Source organism: Acipenser ruthenus, chromosome 55 (assembly GCF_902713425.1).
Source record: "Acipenser ruthenus chromosome 55, fAciRut3.2 maternal haplotype, whole genome shotgun sequence".
NCBI classification, from domain to species: Eukaryota; Metazoa; Chordata; class Actinopteri; order Acipenseriformes; family Acipenseridae; genus Acipenser; species Acipenser ruthenus.
Genome location: NC_081243.1, coordinates 1,198,841 through 1,222,408, shown reverse-complemented (window position 1 = coordinate 1,222,408; position 23,568 = coordinate 1,198,841). Strand labels below are relative to the sequence as shown.

At 46.2% G+C, this 23,568-nt stretch overlaps 1 protein-coding gene across 4 annotated transcripts in view; it reads left to right on the top strand.

Moving 5' to 3' along the window:
* LOC117401607 (metabotropic glutamate receptor 6-like) overlaps positions 1 to 23,032 on the top strand; it is a 29,761-nt gene extending 6,729 nt beyond the window's left edge. For 3 of the 4 annotated variants that reach the window (XM_059017166.1, XM_059017167.1, XM_059017164.1), the window contains exons 2-12: positions 772 to 1,395; positions 6,620 to 6,836; positions 7,576 to 7,711; positions 8,311 to 8,465; positions 8,718 to 8,858; positions 9,464 to 9,664; positions 12,985 to 13,124; positions 15,276 to 15,899; positions 16,359 to 16,670; positions 18,701 to 18,935; positions 20,947 to 23,032. In XM_059017166.1, coding sequence (XP_058873149.1) covers positions 772 to 1,395; positions 6,620 to 6,836; positions 7,576 to 7,711; positions 8,311 to 8,465; positions 8,718 to 8,858; positions 9,464 to 9,664; positions 12,985 to 13,124; positions 15,276 to 15,899; positions 16,359 to 16,670; positions 18,701 to 18,935; positions 20,947 to 20,993 — 2,832 coding nt within the window. In that variant the 3' untranslated portion in view covers positions 20,994 to 23,032. Of the gene's footprint in view, positions 1 to 771; positions 1,396 to 6,619; positions 6,837 to 7,575; positions 7,712 to 8,310; positions 8,466 to 8,717; positions 8,859 to 9,463; positions 9,665 to 12,984; positions 13,125 to 15,275; positions 15,900 to 16,358; positions 16,671 to 18,700; positions 18,952 to 20,946 lie in introns of all 4 variants that reach the window. The other variant, XM_059017165.1, reaches the window with a different exon arrangement.
* The last annotated feature ends 536 nt before the right edge of the window (positions 23,033 to 23,568 follow it).

The following is a 23,568-nucleotide window of genomic DNA, read 5'->3' as shown; positions in this document are numbered from 1 at the left end:
AGGGCTTGAATGTTGACGTGTTTTCTTTTTCTTACTAAAAGCACATTTCTTAAATTCTATTCAGTTCAGTGGGCTGTTAACAAACGTGACAGACCTGTAGTTCATGTGTTACTAATGATGTATTTATAGAATTGTAATAGATTTTAGTGCTTAGCAAATGCTGCAGTGGAGACTAAGAAAGAAAGAAAGAAAGAAAGAAAGAAAGAAAGAAAGAAAGAAAGAAAGAAAGGTGAGGGAGGGAGGGAGCAGTTCAGCCTCCGTGCCTCAAGCCTGCCCTAGACTGGAGGGAGCCCCCTTTCTCTCAGGGGGGTGAGGGAGAGAGGGAGGGAGCAGTTCAGTCTCCGTGCCTCAAGCCTGCCCTGGACTGGAGGGAGCCCCCTTTCTCTTAGGGGGGTGAGGGAGAGAGGGAGGGAGCAGTTCAGTCTCCGTGCCTCAAGCCTGCCCTGGACTGGAGGGAGCACCTGTTCTCTTAGGGGAGGGAGGGAGGGAGGGAGGGAGCAGTTCAGTCTCCATGCCTCAAGCCTGCCCTGGAATGGAGGGAGCACCTGTTCTCTTAGGGGGGTGAGGGAGGGAGGGAGGGAAGGAGCAGTTCAGCCTCCGTGCCTCAAGCCTGCCCTGGACTGGAAGGAGCCCCCTTTCTCACTTTCGCCTCCAAAGGCGAAAGTTAAAGCAGGTTCAAATGGTGACTGATTCTCATTTGCTTGTGATCGTCTCAGTCCTGGTTTAATGACTTACAGGAACAATAACCTTTTTCATATTCTCCTTTTGCAGTCTCCTCTCGTAGAAGGTGAAAAAAACCCCAATAAAAAACCAACAACCAATCGAGAGCCTGTCTCCGCGACAACCACAATGGTGATGTCACAATACCACCAGCAACAGAACAGGTCAGTGTGGGGGTGGAGCTACTACAGCTGTCACGTCCTGTGGCTCCACCTCCTGTGTCTGGTGGGGGCGTGGTCAGGGCAAGCTTCTCCGGTGAATCAGGCGGCCCAACCGCACTCCATCAAAATCGAGGGGGATATCACTCTGGGGGGGCTGTTCCCCGTGCACGCCAAGGGACCGGCCGGGGTGCCCTGCGGGGAGGTGAAGAAGGAGAAGGGGATCCATCGCATGGAGGCCATGCTCTACGCTCTGGATCAGATCAACAGCGACCCCGAGCTGCTGCCCAACATCACGCTGGGGGCGCGAATCCTGGACACCTGCTCCCGGGACACCTACGCACTGGAGCAGTCCCTCACCTTCGTCCAAGCCCTCATCCAGAAAGACACGTCCGACGTGCGCTGCTCCAACGGGGAGCCTCCCCTCATCCGGAAGCCCGACAGGGTCGTGGGGGTCATCGGGGCTTCGGCCAGCTCCGTGTCCATCATGGTGGCCAACGTGCTGCGGCTCTTTGCGGTGAGTCTCCAGCGACATATCGTATTGTAAAGTCATTGCGTCCTAATAGAGGCGTCTGCATCACTTGTGTTACAAGACCACAGCCCAGCGCATTGCAGTTAAGAAACTACAGCTCCCAGCATCCCTCACCGTTGCTGCAGGTGAGGAGGCATGCTGGGAACTGCAGTTATAGCCGGGACTGTACCATTTCACTGTGTCCATGAGTTGGGATGCTTTCTTACATGATGTATGGTATCGTAATAGAGGTCTGTATCGTTTGTGTTGCAAGACCACAGCACAGCGCATTGCAGTTAAAGAACTACAGCTCCCAGCATCCCTCACTGTTGCTGCAGGTGAGGAGGCATACCGGGAACTGCAGTTATAGCTTGGGGCTGTAGTGATTCACTTTTATCCAACCTATTGTATGACATTACACACTGTTGCAAATGCCATTGCATATGGGACTTTACATTACACTGGAGACAATCATTTCCACAATTTAAGCAGATAACGAAAGGGGACGTTAAGCAGCAGAGAAATTTAGCATGCAGGGAAAATAAATGGAGATGGCACAGTATTGTCTTTTTAATATTAATTCGTTTTGGAATATTCATGAGCTTGTTAGCTGACGCCCAACCCAAGCCTGTCTTGCTTGCAGGGAGACAACGACCTCATGAATATGCAAATCGCAGGCTTGGACATTCCGGAATCTTCACTAACTGTACAGAAACATTAGAAAAAAAATCCCATTGGATCCCATTATAATCCCAGTGTGACCAGCGGAACCATTATGCAGATCACAGCATTAGCAGCAATAGCAGAACAATGGATTGGAGCCACTAATTGCACATGGTCTGTCTGGTGGTGATTTCTTATTACCAGGTAGAGTGTGCGTTGGCTCCACTGGGTAGGGGTGTAGTGCTACACTAATGTCACCATGTGACACGTGATATGTGTCACGATATGTGGGAGGGTCCTGATGGCCTTTTTGTATGCTTTAAAACAAGATCAAATGATCATTTAATTCTGGACTGTTTTCTTAAAAGAGAATCATCTACTGAGATGGGGAGAGTATGTGTTTCATACCAGCTATGAAACGCACAATTAATAATATAATATACAGCGCTAGACCCTGATATTGATGCGATCCAGCCCTCTGAAATGTCTTTATAATATACAGCGCTAGACCCTGATATTGATGAGATCCAGCCCTCTGAAATGTTTTTATAATATATAGCACTAGACCCTGATATTGATGCGATCCAGCCCTCTGAAATGTCTTTATAATATACAGCACTAGACCCTGATATTGATGCGATCCAGCCCTCTGAAATGTTTTTATAATATATAGCACTAGACCCTGATATTGATGCGATCCAGCCCTCTGAAATGTCTTTATAATAGAGGTCTGGTAAAGCATAGGGAAGCATTGTAAAGCACAGAGAGGTCTGGTAAAGCATAGGGAAGCATTGTAAAGCACAGAGAGGTCTGGTAAAGCATAGGGAAGCATTGTAAAGCACAGAGAGGTCTGGTAAAGCATAGGGAAGCATTGTAAAGCACAGAGAGGTCTGGTAAAACATAGGGAAGCATTGTAAAGCACAGAGAGGTCTGGTAAAGCATAGGGAAGCATTGTAAAGCACAGAGAGGTCTGGTAAAGCATAGGGAAGCATTGTAAAGCACAGAGAGGTCTGGTAAAGCATAGGGAAGCATTGTAAAGCACAGAGAGGTCTGGTAAAACATAGGGAAGCATTGTAAAGCACAGAGAGGTCTGGTAAAGCATAGGGAAGCATTGTAAAGCACAGAGAGGTCTGGTAAAGCATAGGGAAGCATTGTAAAGCACAGAGAGGTGTGGTAAAGCATAGGGAAGCATTGTAAAGCACAGAGAGGTCTGGTAAAGCATAGGGAAGCATTGTAAAGCACAGAGAGGTCTGGCAAAGCATAGGGAAGCATTGTAAAGCACAGAGAGGTCTGGTAAAGCATATTAAAAAACAAACCATGGTGAACTAACCCTTATAAACGTTTCCTATAGTAAAAGCACAGCAAAGTGTAATACAGCACAGTGAAAGCACTGTGATCCCATTCTACCAATGGCAGCCTTATCCCATTGCAGCTGCCCTATACTTGTGCTACCATTGCCCCTCAGTACAGAACCATTATTGAATCACCATTGTTTGTCTCTGTGCACTGCAACGAAGGGAAAACTCCAGTAAGCAGTCTGTGATACCATTGCCAGCCTCTGCAAAATCAGGAAAGTGACAGCGCAGATTCTACAGAGCATCAAGCTTAGCGACAGTTTCCGACACACAATAAGCTATTTAGCAGAACTGAGAGAAAGTGATAACCGCACAGAGAGGGGCTGTCAAGCCTTTGAATTAGAACAGTCACTTTTCTTTACAATGAGCCACTGGCTGCCAGCACGACAGCTGGATCAATTTAGATCTAGGAAGAGAGAGAGAGAGAGACAGAGAGTATTATTGCTGTGGCCTGAAGGGAACCTGGGATCTAAGAATGAGAGGATTTTAATTGGAGAACTCGCTTGGATATGTGTTTTTGATGTATCATCACTGTAAAATCCCTTCAGCGTACATGGAAATGTGTTCAGGTATAATATCCTGTACACCAATCATCTCAGGGGAGAGGGTATTTAGTAGGGCAGCAGTGTGGAGTAGTGGTTAGGGCTCTGGACTCTTGACTGGAGGGTCTTGGGTTCAATCCCAGGTGGGGGGACACTGCTGCTGTACCCTTGAGCAAGGTACTTTACCTAGATTGCTCCAGTAAAAAACCCAACTGTATAAATGGGGAATTGTATGTAAAAATAATGGGATATCTTGTAACAATTGTAAGTCGCCCTGGATAAGAACGCCCGCTAAGAAATTAATAATAATAATCATTCTTCACTTATATCCTAACATAACCATTAAGAGACCACCACAGCTTTATTAGCTAGGGCACCAGGATGGATCTAAAACAAATATAGTACAGTGGTGCTGATACAGTTGCACACAGTGAGGATGTGATAACATTGTGATATCATTGTGGTCCCATTCTACCAATGGCAGCCTCATCCCATTGTAGCTGCCCTATACCTGTGCTAACATTGCCCCTCAGTACAGAACCATTGCCGTTGTAGTGCCACAGTCTGTGTGTCTGCATTGCCATTGAAATTAATTTGGGAAGAGTATAGTTAGCACACTGTGATCCCATTCTACCAACAGCAGCCTCATCCCATTGTAGCTGCCCTATACCTGTGCTAACATTGCCCCTCAGCATAATACAGAACCATTATTGCATTGCTATTGTCTGCCTGTGGGAATGCAGTGATACCAAGTTCAGCCCTGTGCTTTGGTAGCTGCCTTTTGCTACCATTGCCCCCTACAGATAGGCAATACCTCATGTTAAGAGGTTAGCATTGATAAGCAGATGGATGTATTCGACGATGGCGCTGCAGGAGAGCGGGGCTAAGGAGAAGCCATTATGGTGATTAAACGCTTGGATTAGGAAGATTTCATCCCAATGAATTTGAATGCCACGGGATCTAACTTTGCTTTTTATTACACATTTATCATAGAGTACCTTGCTTTACCAGACCTCTCTGTGCTTTACAATGCTTCCCTATGCTTTACCAGACCTCTCTGTGCTTTACAATGCTTCCCTATGCTTTACCAGACCTCTCTGTGCTTTACAATGCTTCCCTATGCTTTACCAGACCTCTCTGTGCTTTACAATGCTTCCCTATGCTTTACTAGACCTCTCTGTGCTTTACAATGCTTCCCTATGCTTTACCAGACCTCTCTGTGCTTTACAATGCTTCCCTATGCTTTACCACACCTCTCTGTGCTTTACAATGCTTCCCTATGCTTTACCAGACCTCTCTGTGCTTTACAATGCTTCCCTATGCTTTACCAGACCTCTCTGTGCTTTACAATGCTTCCCTATGCTTTACCAGACCTCTCTGTGCTTTACAATGCTTCCCTATGCTTTACCAGACCTCTCTGTGCTTTACAATGCTTCCCTATGCTTTACCAGACCTCTCTGTGACCTCCCAGTGTAGCTGTGGTCTGCTAATTGTTCTGTATGTGGTCTGAACTCAATCTGTGAATTAAGGCCATCTCTCACTATCACTGTATAGATGGCTTGCTGCTGAGATATACAGCAGCTTGTCTCTCCCTATGTTTCTCTTTCTGTTTCTCTCTCACTTTTTCCTGAATCTCCATGTGCTGCTTAACTTAATTTGAGTAAAACCCTGCTTAATCCCCACAGATAATCTGCCAAATGGGTTCCTCACTTTCCCTCCCTCCCTCTCTCACTCCCTCTCTCCCTCCCCCTCCCTCTCTCGCTCCCTAACTCTCCTTCTCTCTCCCTCCCCTTCTCATCCCTCTCTCCCTCCCTCTCTCTCCCTCTCTCCATCCCCAGCTCTCCTCCCTCCCTCTCTCCCTCCCTCTCTCCCTCCCTCTCTCCCTCCCCCTCCCTCTCTCGCTCCCTAACTCTCCTTCTCTCTCCCTCCCCTTCTCATCCCTCTCTCCCTCCCTCTCTCTCCCTCTCTCCATCCCCAGCTCTCCTCCCTCCCTCTCTCCCTCCCTCTCTCCCTCTCCCTCGCTCCCTCTCCCTCCCTCCCCTTCTCGTCCCTCTCTCCCTCCCTCCCTCTCCTTCTCTCTCTCCCTCCCTCTCTCCCTCCCCTTTTCCATCCCTCTCTCCCTCTTCCTCGCTCCCTCTCCCTCCCTCCCCTTCTCATCCCTCTCTCCCTCCCTCCCTCTCCTTCTCTCTCTCCCTCCCTCTCTCCCTCCCCTTTTCCATCCCTCTCTCCCTCTCTTTTCGAACACCCTCATCAGGGATGTGTGAGAAATCTGTCAGATTTTCCTCTAGAGATTAGCGTGGTACTAGCATGAAATATCAGAGCAGTCTTGTCTAACATAGACTTCTTGTTTAGCATTTTCTGTTTTGGTTGTCTAGTGATTCTCTCTAAACATTAAAGCACCCCTATGCTAGGGGCAGTGGCATAACGTTGGTTTCTAAATTGAGGGAGGACAGTTTCTGTAGCTAGGGCACACAGTAATGCACATTGGAAGTGGTTTCACGAATGAGAAATTTCACAGTGAAAAGAAATCTGCTTTCTCCTCTCTGCTTGAGATCTCCCATAATGCATTGCGTGCCAGTGCTGTAATGTTAGTGTGTGCTGACGCTTGTGCTCCGAATCACCTTTCAGAAGTATTTATCAGCCAGGTAATAAATAAATCCGTGTGCTCAGATCCCTCAGATCAGCTACGCCTCGACCGCGCCGGAGCTCAGCGATAATAACCGCTACGACTTCTTCTCGCGGGTGGTGCCCCCAGATTCGTACCAGGCGCAGGCGATGGTGGACATCGTCAAGGCGATGGGATGGAACTACGTGTCCACACTGGCGTCGGAAGGGAACTACGGCGAGAGTGGAGTGGATGCCTTCGTGCAGGTCTCGAGGGAGGCAGGTACGAGGGGCAGGGCGGCACAGCCAGGGGACCTGTCTGGTTAGAAATACACCTAGTCCTGCCGTCCCCACGAGGGTCTCCCCTGGTAAAGGCACAGCCACGTGGTGTGCAGGGGGGAGTCACACAGTCAGGGGAGCGCAAGGGTCCCCGAGGGTCTCCCCTGGTAAAGACACGGCCGCGTGGTGTGCAGGGGGGAGTCAAACAGTCAGGGGAGCGCAGGGGTCCCCGAGGGTTTCCCCTGGTAAAGGCACGGCCACGTGGTGTGCAGGGGGGAGTCAAACAGTCAGGGGAGCGCAGGGGTCCCCGAGGGTCACCCCTGGTAAAGACACGGCCGCGTGGTGTGCAGGGGGGAGTCATACAGTCAGGGGAGCGCAGGGGTCCCCGAGGGTCTCCCCTGGTAAAGGCACGGCCGCATGGTGTGCAGGGGGGAGTCGCACAGTCAGGGGAGCGCAGGTTCCTGGCTGTGTGAAGTCACCTGTCTTCACTAGCAATTCTGGAGGGAGCATTGGCTTTGGCAATGGCTTTCTCCTCATTGTGCCACAGAGAAACCCTGCTGGCAGACTCCCAGCGAGCAGGCGACTGGCCTTTGTCCAGAGGCCGTTAGCTTGCTGACATCCGCTGTTCCTGAGTTTAGAAGAGGAAGCTGGCTCGATCTTGGGATGGGAGGGCGCCCGCTGAACCTTCAGTTCTCCAGGGACCCCATTTTGTTAAACAAATTCGTGTGTCTTTGTGTCTCCAGGCGGGCTCTGCATCGCTCAGTCCCTGAAGATCCCTCGGGAACCCAAACCAGGCGAGTTTGACAAAATCATCAAGAGGCTGATGGAGACGTCTAATGCTCGCGGGATCATCATCTTCGCAAACGAGGATGACATCAGGTGAGTAGGAGGCTTTCATAACACAGCAGAACTATATATAAATATTTGTATAGATAGATAGATAGATAGGTTATTTATTTCTTAGCAGACGCCCTTATCCAGGGCGACTTACAATTGTTACAAGATATCACATTATTTTTACATATAATTACCCATTTATACAGTTGGGTTTTTACTGGAGCAATCTAGGTAAAGTACCTTGCTCAAGGGTACAGCAGCAGTGTCCCCCCCACCTGGGATTGAACCCATGACCCTCCGGTCAAGAGTCCAGAGCCCTAACCACTACTCCACACTGCTGCCCCATATCTGCTTTATGAAGAAAAATGAGTTAATTCTATAGGGTGATGCAACACTTTTGCCCAGAGCTTTACAGTGAAAGGTCTGGTCGATTGAGCTTGTTCCCTGAATAGTATAAGAATTTTATTTTATATTGATGGACTCCTTTTCGGTGGTCAAAATCTTCAATCCTTGTCATCCAGCCACACTTACACAAGGAAGGACGTGTAGCACAATTTCGATGCAAAAATTAGTTTGAATTGTTAATTCATGCATGAATGCAAGCCTTATACATGTGATCAACATTATTTCTTTCTGCACAGGCGCGTCCTGGATGCAGCGAAGAAAGCCAACCTGACGGGTCACTTCCTGTTCGTGGGGTCGGACAGCTGGGGTGCTAAGATTTCTCCGATCCTTGACCAGGAGGATGTAGCTGAAGGAGCGGTCACTATACTGCCCAAGAGAGCCTCCATCGAGGGTAAGACAAACTCAATCGAAATTATCTTTCGTAGCCAATACAAAATATATTTTTATATATAGCGCCCTCCCTTCACGTCATGCATCCTAGAATGCTGTGCAAAGTTAAAAACATATGCACAGTACAATACACCACCAGGTATAGGAACAATCCCAAAAAGCATGCTTTCAATTTTAGACTTTGAAATAATCCATGTCAACCTGAAATAGAGTCCCACAAACGTGTGTGTGTGTGTGTGTGTGTCTGGCTCAGGGTTTGATCAGTACTTCACCTCGCGCTCCCTGGAGAATAACCGCAGGAACATCTGGTTCGCCGAGTTCTGGGAGGACGACTTCAAATGCAAACTGACGAGACCCGGGATCAAACTGGAAGACGGCAAGAAGAAATGCACGGGTGAGGGGACACTGCGTCCATCTGTCTGTCCGTCTGTCTGTCCGTCTGTCTCATTCTCGGCGAAATCCTTGTGATACGCAGCTACGGGTGAGGCGGTACTGCATCTGTCTGCTTCTCTGTAAGAAAATCTCTCTCGATATAAACTAATCAGATCACCACCTTGCTTTCACTGTGGTTTATTATCAATATTCTCAATAGAATTATCTCTCTCTCTCTCCCTCTCCACCTCTCTCTCTCTCTCCCTCTCCACCTCTCTCTCTACTTCTCTCTCCGCCTCTCCACCTCTCTCTCTCCCTCCTTCCCCCTCTCTCTCTCTCTCCCTCTCTCTCTCTCTCTACCTCTCTCCACCTCTCTCTCTCCCTCTCCACCTCCCCCTCTGCCCCTCTCTCTTGCTCTCTCTCTCTCTCTCTCTCTCTCCCCCCTCTCTCTCTCTCTCCCTCTCTCTCTCTCTCTCTCACTCTCTCTCTCCCTCTCCACCTCCCCCTCTGCCCCTCTCTCTCTCTCTCTCTCCCCCTCTCTCTTGCTCTCTCTCTCTCTCTCTCTCTCTCTCTCTCTCTCTCTCTCTCTCTCTCTCTCTCTTCCTCCCGCTCCCTCTCTCCGGGCAGGGGAAGAGCGGATCAGTCGAGACTCCCCGTACGAGCAGGAGGGGAAGGTGCAGTTTGTGATCGACGCGGTGTACGCCATGGCCCACGCCCTGCACAACATGCACCTGGACCTGTGCCCCGGTGCCACAGGCATCTGCGAGAAGATGGACCCGGTGGAGGGGCGGCAGCTGCTCAGCTACATCCGTGCCGTCACCTTTAACGGTGAGCCACTCTGCATATCACGCTGATACTCGTTCTCATCTTTCAGAAGTATTTAATCGGCAGGTATGAAATAAATTCATTTATTAGTGCGCTGATTTCAAAACTAGACTGTCCTTCCCTCACCTTTACATCTGCATGAGGGAAAAAAACGATTACGTTATTACCATAACCCTGGTTCTCTGTCGCAAGGGCAAGATTTATTTATTTTAGCAGATGCCTTTATCCAAGGCGACTTACAGAGTCTAGGGTGTGTGAACTGTGCATCAGCTGCAGAGTCACTTATAACTACGTCTCACCTGAAAGACAGAGCACAAGGAGGTTAAGTGACTTGCTCAAGGTCACCCAATGAGTTGGTGGCTGAGGTGGGATTTGAACCGGGGACCTTCTGGTTACAAGCCCCTTTCTTTAACCACTGGACCACACAACCTCCTCGCGAAACAAAGATTGCAAAACAACCGGAATGCTACAAGGCTGAGCCGAAGGCTGCTCTCTGCGTTACCATTCGGAACCCCTGTATCAAGGAGCTAGGGTGAAGAAGCTGAAGGAGAATCTCACTGCCATGCCTGTGTTGCAAGGGTCGACTGGGGGGGCACCCTTAACACTCTAGTTCCAAAAGGGGTGAAGGTATGGGATGAAGGTATGGGAAGGAGCCCACACTGTCGCATCGCATATGCCCTTGACAGATGCACCCTGAAATAAAGCCCACAAAGTTGCCATGCCCCCTGGTGGAATGGGCAGTGAGCTTTTCTGCAGGGGGCAAGTTGGCCAGCTCATAGTCAGACCTGACTATCCACTTGGACAGCCTCTGCTTAGACCAGGCTTGACCATGGGACTTCACCATATAGCAGATAAAAAATGGCACTGGGCAGAGCCTATGGAGCTGTCAGAATGGAAAGGAGGTGGATGGAAAGCCTCCAGTTCCACAGACTGGTTGACATGGCAAGCAGAGATAAAATTGCAAGATTGGTACGGAGCGTGACTTTTGTCCTGGCCTCTGAAAAAATTAAGCAGGTTTTCACAATAGAAAACGCCTGCATCTCACTCACCTGCTTTGCGGAGGTGATAGCCAGGAAGAAGCCATTAAAAGATCTCAGGGCTTCAAATGGAGGCTTCATGAGGGCATTAGGAGGCTGTGTGGTCCAGTGGTTCAAATCCCACGGTTCAAATCCCACCTCAGCCACTCATTGTGTGACCCTGAGCAAGTCACTTCACCTCCTTGTGCTCCGTCTTTCGGGTGAGTTTCTCTGCAGCTGATGCATAGTTCACACACCCTAGTCTCTGTAAGTCACCTTGGATAAAGGCGTCTACTAGATAAACAAATAATAACAGCTGTGTCTTGAAACCTGGTTTGAGGATGCTGTATCAAACCCCCAAGTCTCCCCTGATATGCCCTGCAGCGGCCTGAAACTCCTGAAACCGTGCCTTAGTCTGTAATTGCCAGACCCCTGCACGACATCAGGGCTCTGTGTGTGTCGAGGGAGGGTCCCTTCATTTGTGCAATGCAGCATTAGAGTTAACAAGCTGCTTTTAAATCCAATTCCTGCTGCCTTAGGCAGCTTCTCTTCCGCTAGACCTCCTCGTTCCCTCTCTCTCTCCCTCCTGTCTGTGCAACGTTCCTCTTAATAATAAAAAAAACAGCCATTCTCTTTTATGTCCTTTCTCTGTTCTGCTGTGATGGAGGTTGGAGGCCGTGCCTCCAGGGGCAGAGGGGACGTGTTTCAAAGCAGGGGGGGGTCAGAACACCCCCTGACTTTTGCATTCACAGCTTCCTGTTGCTGCTTCACTGAGCGCCACTCTTGTAGGAGAGCTAAGTGAAGGGTTTTTTTTTGTTTGTTTGTTTTAACTCTTGTTATCCCCACAGGGAATCTACAGCTATGGCCAAAAGTTTTGCACCCCCCTAGAATTTTAGGATTGAGACATTAAAAAAACAAAAGAAGCAGCTGTAAGTTTGTACTACACCTTAATTTCTCCATATACCCAATTGCGGTAATGGATCTTGGCGTTGACATTAGTTGGCAGAAGTTACTGAGGGTACTAAAGTGTTGTGGCTGTTGTAATAGTCGCAAACAAGTCGGAAGTCTAGGGAGAAACGTACTAAGCAAGCGCAATGCTATTAGCAACTTATTAGGGAATGCTTCGCGAAAGAGAACGACTGATTGTAGGATGAGAAGAGAAAGGGTATTTCATAAGCACTATCCCTCTTTGATTTAAATGAAGACCCAATTAAGCACAGGCTCGGCAGCCACATAATTCTGGAGCTGCTGTGTGATTTAAAAGATGACCTGGAGCCTGTCGTCCACAGAAGCCATGCTGTCCCAGCAGTGGTCACACTGTTGTCCACCCTACATTATCTTTCCTCTGGGTCCTTTCAGGGGAGTGTGGCAGCTGTTGCTAGCATTTCCCAGTCCCCTTTTTATCATGCAGCTCATCAAGCAGCTTCTTGAAGGATCCCAGGGTGTCAGCTTCAACAACATTAAATCTCGCTAAGAGGACACAACAAATATTTTAATTAGTAAGCTATATTGCGGCTATTATTAACATATTAACATATTTTCTCTTAGTACACATGGAAAACTTCTAGTGGAAACATCTGTCAGTGAATTTATGACGTTTCTTTTAGTTTTTCTATTGAAGACGCTGAGAAAGACTTCTAGTGGAAACGCTTGCCATTGAATTTATGAAGTTTTTTTAGTGTTTCTATTGAAGACGCTGAGAAAGACTTCTAGTGGAAACGTTTGCCATTGAATTTATGAAGTTTCTTTTAGTGTTTCTATTGAAGACGCTGAGAAAGACTTCTAGTGGAAACGCTTGCCGTTGAATTTATGAAGTTTCTTTTAGTGTTTCTATTGAAGACGCTGAGAAAGACTTCTAGTGGAAACGTTTGCCGTTGAATTTATGAAGTTTCTTTTAGTGTTTCTATTGAAGACGCTGAGAAAGACTTCTAGTGGAAACGTTTGCCGTTGAATTTATGAAGTTTCTTTTAGTGTTTCTATTGAAGACACTGAGAGAGACTTCTAGTGGAAACGTTTGTCGTTGAATTTATGAAGTTTCTTTTAGTGTTTCTATTGAAGTCGCTGAGAAAGACTTCTAGTGGAAACGGTTGCCGTTGAATTTATGAAGTTTCTTTTAGTGTTTCTATTGAAGTCGCTGAGAAAGACTTCTAGTGGAAACGGTTGCCGTTGAATTTATGACATTTCTTTTAGTGTTTCTATTGAAGTCGCTGAGAAAGACTTCTAATGGAAACGTTTGCCGTTGAATTTATGAAGTTTCTTTTAGTGTTTCTATTGAAGTCGCTACTTCTTTCTGTTGTGTCTGTGTAGGCAGCTCTGGGACTGCAGTCATGTTCAATGAAAACGGAGATGCTCCAGGACGATATGACATCTTCCAGTACCAGTTCTCCAACACGTCCGCACCCGGCTACAGAGTCATCGGACAGTGGACCAACCACCTGCGGCTGAACGTGAGTCTCCCAGCCTCCAGGGAAACAGGAAAATTCTGAACCAAAAGGCAATAGAAACCAGAGAGCATCTCATGATCAAGCAATGCTTGAACAATTCAAATATTTATGGATCTGAGTTTATCAGATTATAGCCTTTATTATGAGGCTGTGTGGTCCAGTGGTTAAAGAAAAGGGCTTGTAACCTGGAGGTCCCTGGTTCAAATCCCACCTCAGCCACTGACTCATTGTGTGACCCTGAGCAAGTCACTTCACCTCCTTGTGCTCCGTCTTTCGGGTGAGACGTAGTTGTAAGTGACTCTGCAGCTGATGCATAGTTCACACACCCGAGTCTCTGTAAGTCGATCTTAAGTCGACAGTGATCTGGGAGTCATGCCAGCTAGGTTGACAGCCAGTCTCTTTCTATACATCTCCAATCTGACTGCGGTGTGGTCTGAAAGACTATCATACTGTAGCTGACCTTAAAACACCTTGCAAGAAATAATAATAATTAAACCCTCCTATATTATTTATTTCTTAGCCGACACCCTTATCCAGGGCAACTTACAATTGTTACAAGATATCACATTATTTTTACATACAATTACCCATTTACACAGTTGTTTTTTCACTGGAGCAATCTAGGTAAAGTACCTTGCTCAAGGGTACAGCAACAGTGTCCCCCACCTGGGATTGAACCCACGACCCTCCGGTCAAGAGTCCAGAGCCCTAACCACTACTCCACACTGCTGCCCTACTCTACACTGCTACCCTATATCAGTTAATATGTCCAGCTGTCCCTGTCTCTTATATAAGTTAATATGTCCAGTTGACCCTGTCTTATATTAGTTAATATATACAGTGTCCATATGTCCATATCAGCTTATTATAATGTTTCATTTAAAATGACACATTACATAGTTGATGCCTTTATCTGTGTCTTTAGAAACTGTAAGCTGGCTGTCGAGCACAATTCATCCAAACAGTGGCTTCATCTGAACATCGGAAACCAAATCAAAATCAAAAGCTCTTAACAGCGCATGATGTCTCCTCAGTCTATATATTTAGACCTGTCAACAGTTTAGATCAATTGAACAATGATCCCATAAATGTTAATTCATTTTAACAGTTTTTTTAAAAAAACAATTCCGGTTCATGTAAATTTATGCAAATTAACAGAAATCACAAACCTGGAGTATCATCATTAAAAAAAAATAAAAAAAAATCCTGTCTCAGTTTTTACCGCTTTCCTTTTAACAGATTCAGTAATAGGATTTAGAGTTTGGCTGACTCAGAGAGAGAGAGAGAGAGAGAGAGAGAGAGAGAGAGAGAGAGAGAGAGAGAGAGAGAGAGGTGGAGAGAGAGAGAGAGAGAGAGAGGTGGAGAGAGAGCGAGAGAGAGAGAGGTGGAGAGAGAGCGAGAGAGAGAGAGAGAGAGGTGGAGAGAGAGAGAGAGGTGGAGAGAGGTGGAGAGAGAGAGAGGTGGAGAGAGGGCGAGAGAGAGAGGTGGAGAGAGAGATGGAGAGGGAGGTGGAGAGAGGGGGAGAGAGAGGGAGAAGAGAGAGAGGTGGAGAGAGAGATGGAGAGGGAGGTGGAGAGAGGGGGAGAGAGAGGGAGAGAGAGAGAGAGGTGGAGAGAGAGTGAGAGGGGGAGAGAGATGGAGAGGGAGGTGGAGAGAGGGGGAGAGAGAGGGAGAGAGAGAGGTGGAGAGAGAGGGGGAGAGAGAGAGAGAGAGCTTGAGGGTATTATCTCTGCACAAGACACAACTTTACGAAGCTGGGATTTGTAAACACAGGCATATCATATTGTTGAGTGTAAGACATTATAATTCATGCCTGCATCTCATCGCAGCCCATTGTAATCAAACACAGGGTGTTCAATCAGAATTAGACCCCTTCTCTTCTGCTCACTATCTCTTCCCACAATTGGGAGCCCCTAAAAAAGCACACCAGTTTCACCCATTCCATGTTTTACTACCAGCTTGATTATCCCCAGTGTGTCTAGGTAACAAGCTCAGGTGTGTCTTATTAAACTCATGCTAAAAACAGGAATGGATCAAACTCATATTTCCATCCCTGAATTCCTGTTACCCAGAGTGTTGATGGAGTTAGTAGTCTTGTCTCAGTGGACCCTGTGCGTAGTCGTAGGGCACTGACGCGTGCGTTATCTCCTGCAGGTGGAGGAGATGCAGTGGTCGGGTGGCGGGCAGGCCATCCCGGACTCCGTGTGCAGCTTGCCTTGCAAACTGGGGGAGCGCAAGAAGATGGTGAAGGGGGTGGCGTGCTGCTGGCACTGCGAGCTGTGTGACGGGTACCGCTACCAGGCGGACGAATTCACCTGCGAGACCTGCCCCTTCGACATGCGCCCGGCCGCGAACCGCACAGCCTGCCTCCCCACGCCCATCATCAAGCTGGAGTGGCACTCGCCCTGGGCCCTGCTGCCCATGTTCCTGGCCATCCTGGGCATCCTGGCCACCTCGTTGGTCATCGGCACCTTCGTGAGGTTCAACGACACGCCCATCGTGCGAGCGTCCGGCCGTGAGCTCAGCTACGTGCTGCTCGCCGGCATCTTCCTGATCTACGGCATCACTTTCCTGATGATCGCTGAGCCGGGGGACGTGGTGTGCGCGTTCCGCAGGCTCTTCCTGGGTTTGGGGATGTGCATCAGCTACGCGGCTCTGCTCACCAAGACCAACCGCATCTACAGGATCTTCGAGCAGGGCAAGAAAGCCGTCACCCCGCCCAGGTTTATCAGCCCCGCCTCCCAGCTGGGCATCACTTTCAGCCTGATCTCCTTGCAGGTGAGAGCTGCATCCAATCACAGTTTCATGCTTTTCTCATTGTTATACTATGTAGTGATTACATAGTAGTGGGTAGCAGTGTGGAGTAGTGGTTAGGGCTTTGGACTCTTGACCGGGAGGGTCGTGGGTTCAATCCCAGGTGGGGGACACTGCTGCTGTACCCTTGAGCAAGGTACTTTACCTAGATTGCTCCAGTAAAAACCCGACTGTATAAATGGGTAATTGTATGTAAAAATAATGTGATATCTTGTAACAATTGTAAGTCGCCCAGGATAAGGGCGTCAGCTAAGAAATAAATAATAATAATAATAATAATAATAATAATAATTAATATGATTTAACATACCTGTCTGGGCGATTCTTGCCTATGCTTTACCATGCTTTCACTGTGCTTTATTGCTGGGCTTTTACTATGGTAAGCTATTTTAAGGGCTCCCCCCCCCCCCTCTCTCTGTGCAGGTTTTGGGGGTGTTCATCTGGTTCGGGGTGATCCCCCCTCACACCACCATCGACTACGAGGAGCAGCGGCCCCCGAACCCGGAGCTGGCCCGCGGGATCCTGAAATGCGACATGTCCGACCTATCTCTGATCTGCTGCCTGAGCTACAGCATACTGCTGATGGTTACGTGTACCGTCTACGCGGTGAAGAGCCGAGGGGTACCGGAGACCTTCAACGAAGCCAAGCCCATCGGCTTCACCATGTACACCACCTGCATCATTTGGCTTGCATTCGTGCCCATATTTTTTGGGACAGCGCAATCCACCGAGAAGGTACGCTGTAAAACCAAAGAACGTGTGACGCGTTTAATATCTAGTAAACGGGACATGTGCGTACGGTCCTAAATCCTCTTATGTACAGTAATCACACACCGGCCATGAATTTTGTAGACGATAAAGGTTTGCTGACATAAGGGGGTTTAACAGTAGACTACAGGAGAAAATCTGTCCCGGGAGATGTACGGGAGACCCCGGGTGAATACGGCAGAGTTGACAGGTCTGTATTCCTAAACAGCAGTGTTTATGCGTCATCAGGTGTGACGCTGGTGTTCAGTCATTTGGACCTCAAAATAATTGTTAAACGTTATGTGTTTTAATCTGTGTCGTTTTTGCTAAGTTTAATGTTTAACCGGCGTTTAAACGCGTACGAATGTTTAAAAAGTGTTACAAATCCTAAACACGGTCCAAGAGTTTACAAAATAAACATCACAAGGGTGTTTAAATCCTAAAAAGCATTTTGAATTATAAACGCAGTGACGTGTTTGAAACGTGTGACAAATACGTGTTTCGAAGTGAAACACTCGGTTTTATAGTGTAGGCTGTAGAGACGATATTGCTGAGTGTAAAGGAATCAATGTATGAATTGAGAATTGTAGAAAACTACAAAGCAGTGTGTAATTCAATATGTTAAGGTAACATTATTCAGCAGGTTTCATTCGACTTTATGAAGCAAAAAGTGTTAATTCTATAGGGCGAGGCAAAACTTCTGGCCAGAGCTGTGAGTAGTTTGCAAAACTGAAATACAAAACTTAAGGGACAGTGTAAAGAAAATGCTTTTTGAAGATACTCTCTTCTAAGAAAGGATTTGTCTTGGAGCGAGTTAAAAATAAACCTGAGATTGTTTGAAAAATCCTTTGAAAAAAATATTAAACCCAGCATTGAAAAAAACCGACCAGGCGTGGAATACCATCTTAAAAAAAAAAAAAAAGAAAACGCCACAAGGTAGCAGGTATCTTTTCTTTCTTTTTAAAGAAAGAAAATCAGAAATGGTGTTCTTTGTAGCTGAAGTAACGTGAGGCAATAAGAAATTTAATAATACAAAACCACATGCATGCATTTATGTTATAGCCAATAAAAAATAAATTCAGCTGCTCTTTGTCCGCTGGCAGTCTTATGAACCTTTCATTCCTTTCAAGGAATGGCGGAAAGGGTTTTTATGACATAATGGATTTTTACAGAACCAAACAAGCTGAAGATAAATGGAGTTTTCACCTTCAAGGGATTATCACTTTATTTACAGACGTTGTTCTTTCAAATACATTTACGTTTCTTCCGGAAATACAATGTAAAGTGAAAATGCATCTGAAGTAAAACTTCTCAGAAGTCAAGTAGACAAAATGTTTTATCTAGCTAACTGATGAAGGCGCTGGAGTCCAAACGCTGGTCTGCTTGACTCGGTCTCTTCTAGTTTCAATAACACTGATGAAGGCACTGGAGCCCAAATGCTGGTCTGCTTGACTCTGTCTCTTCTAGCTTCAATAACACTGATGAAGGCACTAGAGCCCAAACGCTGGTCTGCTTGACTCGGTCTCTTCTAGTTTCAATAACACTGATGAAGGCGCTGGAGCCCAAACTCTGGTCTGCTTGACTCGGTCTCTTCTAGTTTCAATAACACTGATGAAGGCACTGGAGCCCAAACTCTGGTCTGCTTGACTCGGTCTCTTCTAGTTTCAATAACACTGATGAAGGCACTGGAGCCCAAACTCTGGTCTGCTTGACTCAGTCTCTTCTAGTTTCAATAACACTGATGAAGGCACTGGAGCCCAAACTCTGGTCTGCTTGACTCAGTCTCTTCTAGTTTCAATAACACTGATGAAGGCACTGGAGCCCAAACGCTGGTCTGCTTGACTCGGTCTCTTCTAGTTTCAGTAACACTGATGAAGGCACTGGAGCCCAAACGCTGGTCTGCTTGACTCGGTCTCTTCTAGTTTCAATAACACTGATGAAGGCACTGGAGCCCAAACGCTGGTCTGCTTGACCTAGCCCGTGTTGATTTGTGATCCGCTGGTTTATCGCTGTTTCAGATGTACATCCAGACCACCACGCTGACCATCTCCATGAGCCTGAGTGCCTCCGTGTCCCTGGGGATGCTGTACGTGCCGAAGGTCTATGTGATCCTCTTCCACCCGGAGCAGAACGTGCCCAAGCGCAAGCGCAGCTTCAAGGCCGTGGCGCAGGTGGCCACCATGTCAATGAGACTCTCTCAGAAGGCCAGCGAGAAGCAGAACGGGGAGGCCCAGCCCGAGGAGAGCCGGGACAGTAAGTAGCATCGCAAGTACGTATCGACCTCTTTATTATTACTGTCGTTTCTCCTGCACTGTGACCGTCGTCGTCATCATCATCATCATCAGACCTTCCAAGAACTCAGCTCTTCAGCCTTTCGCCTTCCCCCCCTCGAATCCACGTAAGTACCCAGATCTCTCTCTCTCTCTGTCTACCTCTCTCCATCTCTGTCTCTCCCTGTCTGTCTGTCTCTCTCTCCCTGTCTGTCTGTCTCTGTGTTTGTCTACCTCTCTCCGTCTCTGCCTCTCCCTCTCTCCCTGTCTGTGTCTCTCTCTCTCCCTGTCTGTCTGTCTCTCCCTCTCTCCCTGTCTGTCTCTCCCTCTCTCCCTGTCTGTGTCTCTCTCTCTCCCTGCCTGTCTGTCTCTCCCTCTCTCCCTGTCTGTCTCTCCCTCTCTGTGTCTCTCTCTCTCCCTGTCTATCTCTCCGTCTCTTCCTGTCTGTCTCTCTCTCTCTCTCTCTCTCTCTCTCTCTATCTCTCTCTCTCTCTCTCTCTCTCTCTCTCTCTCTCTCTCTACTGCCTCTTTGTATTTCTCCTCTGCCCTCCGAATAATAATCCTCTCTCGGCCTGTCGTCTGACCACACCTCAACATCTCACACATCGACTCAGGCTTACAAACAGAACTCAGTTTTGGTGCCTTTCTCCCTGCCTCTGCATTGAGATTTCTCTTGCAGGATATAGACTATGTTTTTGGTTTTTTTTGTATTTCTAAACAAATGCAGCACAGAAAATGAAAATGCAAGCAAGGGTCTGGAACTGCATCATCCAGTTCTGGCACATCAGAGCTAAATAGAGTAGGAACTCGGATTCTAATTAAAATTCACAGGCTCTTTGCAGTTCCTAGATTTTTAATTTCCCTCCCTTTGCGGTCGTTTGGGATATGTAACCCAAATCATCCGTCATGGTGATTGACAGCCGTCGCGGTGGTCAGATATACGTCACACAGTTATTAAGACGAAGCCCTTTCTTTGCAAAGTGCCGTTTTTAATTTCTTATTGCCGATAAATATCTATCTGCTTGTCAACTGGAGCTCTCTTTTTTAATAAGTACGTTTGTTGGGCTCATTTTATTTCAGCGTGTGAAGGAGCGATAAAAATCTTAAAACTTGATTGCACGGGAACTGCCAATGAAAACGGCGAAGGGCAAATGCAAACTAGTTGCTTGGAAGCTGTGCAGTGTATGGGGCAAGATCCAGCCTCTCTGTGCTTTACAATGCTTCCCTATGCTTTACCATACCTCTCTGTGCTTTACAATGCTTCCCTATGCTTTACCAGACCTCTCTGTGCTTTACAATGCTTCCCTATGCTTTACCAGACCTCTCTGTGCTTTACAATGCTTCACTATGCTTTACCACACCTCTCTGTGCTTTACAATGCTTTCCTATGCTTTACCAGACCTCTCTGTGCTTTACAATGCTTCCCTATGCTTTACCAGACCTCTCTGTGCTTTACAATGCTTCCCTATGCTTTACCAGACCTCTCTGTGCTTTACAATGCTTCCCTATGCTTTACCAGACCTCTCTGTGCTTTACAATGCTTCCCTATGCTTTACCAGACCTCTCTGTGCTTTACAATGCTTCCCTATGCTTTACCAGACCTCTCTGTGCTTTACAATGCTTCCCTATGCTTTACCACACCTATCTGTGCCTTACAACAGTTCTCTGCATTTCTGAAGGAGAGTTTCGCGGAGTTTCATTATGGTGTCTGGGGTTTGGATGAAGTAAAGTTTATTTTGTTGTTGTTTTTTAAGAATTGATTGAAGCTTCGTTATTGATTGTAGGGGTGTGACGATACGCTAGTGTCGTGATAAACCATACAGACCTCTATTACAATACAATACATCATGTAAAGATGGCATCGTGATTGATCAATACAATACAAACGATACAGACCTCTATTACAATACATCATGTAAAGATCGCACCATGATTAATCAATACACGATGAATGGATACACCCCTAATTGATTTGTGATCTTTTTGAATTCCAGGAGCTCCCAAGATGGCTTATATCAACTACAGCAACCCTGATATCTAGCGACAGCGGTGAGAGAGATCGAGAAGGGTTTCAAACACACAGCAAAACAATGCAGCCCAGCAAAGCACAGACAACAGCACAGCACGACTCTGTATGAAGTGTATTCTAAAGCAAATGCTGCTGAAGAAATAAACAGAAGCAGGACTGAGATGAGATAATATCCTGAGGTCTGGATATCACACCAAACCAGACACGGAAAGAAATGCTTTAAGATTTGAAGAAAGTTGGCATTTTTTTTTTTTTTTATAAACATCCGATAAACTTGTGTTGGATCAGCAAATCAGAAAAGTCGAAATACGCACTTCAATTTAAATTAAATGCGTAAAAATACGCATAACACAGCTTGACTGCGTCCCCTTAAACCTCCACTAACAACTACATCTCCCAGAATGCAATGTTTTCAGTTACTAGGAAACTACGCAAGAAAAACCAACGCAACAGACGACAGCTGGATGCTATATTATTAAACAAACTGTTTTATAAGTTATTAATGCATTTCCTTATTTTATTTATCTGTACGGCTTTATATGGAAGTTTTAAGAATTTAATGTTAAAATTTAAGTAAGGTAATTCATTTGCAGAATCAGTGTGATACCTTGAAAACAATGCGCTGAAGAACAGAACGCACACAAGGGTTTGTACAGCAGTTCAGAGTAACCTTACATGCCTTTACCATTAAAGATTGTACATGGAGATTACTCATGATTTCAAGGGAATGTTGCATTTCACCCCCTGAAAATACATTTGAACTCAAATTAGAGGGTCATGTTACTCCCAGACCCAAAACCTTACCTGGAGAGACACTTTACAACAATGATATAAAAAATAATTACCTTTAAAATAATAATTAAGTGTTTTCCATCCTGAATCCCCGATAGCTCATCACACCATGTATGTAGAATGAACTCATACTGCTTCATAAAGTCGAATGAAACCTGCTGAATAATGCAACACTGACATATTGAACTACATACCACTTAAGAAAAAACTGACAAAAGACATTTAAAAATCTAACATGCTACTATTATGGCTGCCGGTAGACTTTTGGCGATATCATTTTGTAGTTTCTAGTAACATGATGTTAATTAAAATATCTTAATTCTGTATCTCTGTCCTAAAATTCGAGGTGATGCAAAGCTTTTGGCCATAGCCATGTACAGTGATGAGGAACTTAAGTGTACAGATTTCTGCATGTTTTTTTCTGTATTTGATGTATGGTAGAAAGAGATGGCTTGAGTGAAAAAATTCATTACATGGGCTAATGATGTAATACTAATTAATAGAACTACGTTTACTGTACTTGCGGAAAAGGAAAAATGACTGTGGAATGTGATGATCTGAATCCAATTAATTTGTTTGCCGTAAAATATGCTAGACTGCCCTTTCAAGAAATCCTACCACATTACTGTTTAATAACTAATGCTGTGTTTCCATCTGCACCTTGAAACCAGTCTGTAAAACAGTCTAGTTCCCAGTATCAAACTGGGGAGGTTCCATCTGCAATCCATAATTATTATGTGTTTATTTAGCAGACGCCTTTATCCAAGGCGACTTACAGAGTCTAGGGTGTGTGAACTATGCATCAGCTGCAGAGTCACTTACAACTACGTCTCACCTGAAAGACGGAGCACAAGGAGGTTAAGTGACTTGCTCAGGGTCACACAGTGAGACAGTGAGGTGGGATTTGAACCGGGGACCTCCTGGTTACAAGCCCTTTTCTTTAACCACTGGACCACACAGCCTCCTGACATTATACAATAGTCTCACTCAATCACATTTAGAAAGCAGTTTTTAGCCACAAAGCATAATTACAATGACACTAAAAGGTAACATTAAGCACTGCCAATTATAATTAAAATTGACTCAGGTCTGATCCAGGTAGCAGATGGAAACAAGGTATTCTGAGCATGACGTATGCCTTTCGTAGTAAAGGCTTTTAGCAACTTTGCATTATCAAATAATTGGCTTTATTTATAGGCTATAGGGAAGAAATTTATACTGGGAATTCACAAACCCCCAAATAAATTGACTTCAACCAGGATCGTGTGTGTTTGGTGTTAGTTCATGCAGGCAAAATGTTTTTTTGTACTCTGAGTTCTCTGTGAGAAGTTGCAACTAGGAGGTGTTTTGTTTGACCAACATGCAGGTGGATGGCTATGAGTTAAATGTTATCTCAAGTAGAAAATATGTGTTTTTTTTGTAATTAAGATTTTAAAAATCTCTAGCATTCACACCAGGGGTTATGCTGTGTTCAGTGGTGCATTCTGAGCTTACAAATACTCGCAGACAAACGTTGCAAAATGCAGCCCTTTCTCTAACCGCTGAGCTCCTCAAACCCGCTGCCTTCCACACTGCAGCCCAGCGCTTTCTTTCTCTAACCGCTGAGCTCCTCAAACCCGCTGCCTTCCACACTGCAGCCCAGCGCTTTCTTTCTCTAACCACTGAGCTCCTCAAACCCACTGCCTTCCACACTGCAGCCCAGCGCTTTCTTTCTCTAACCACTGAGCTCCTCAAACCCGCTGCCTTCCACACAGTGTCATTGGAAGTGAATTTCTCTTTAATTTTGACGCTCTGT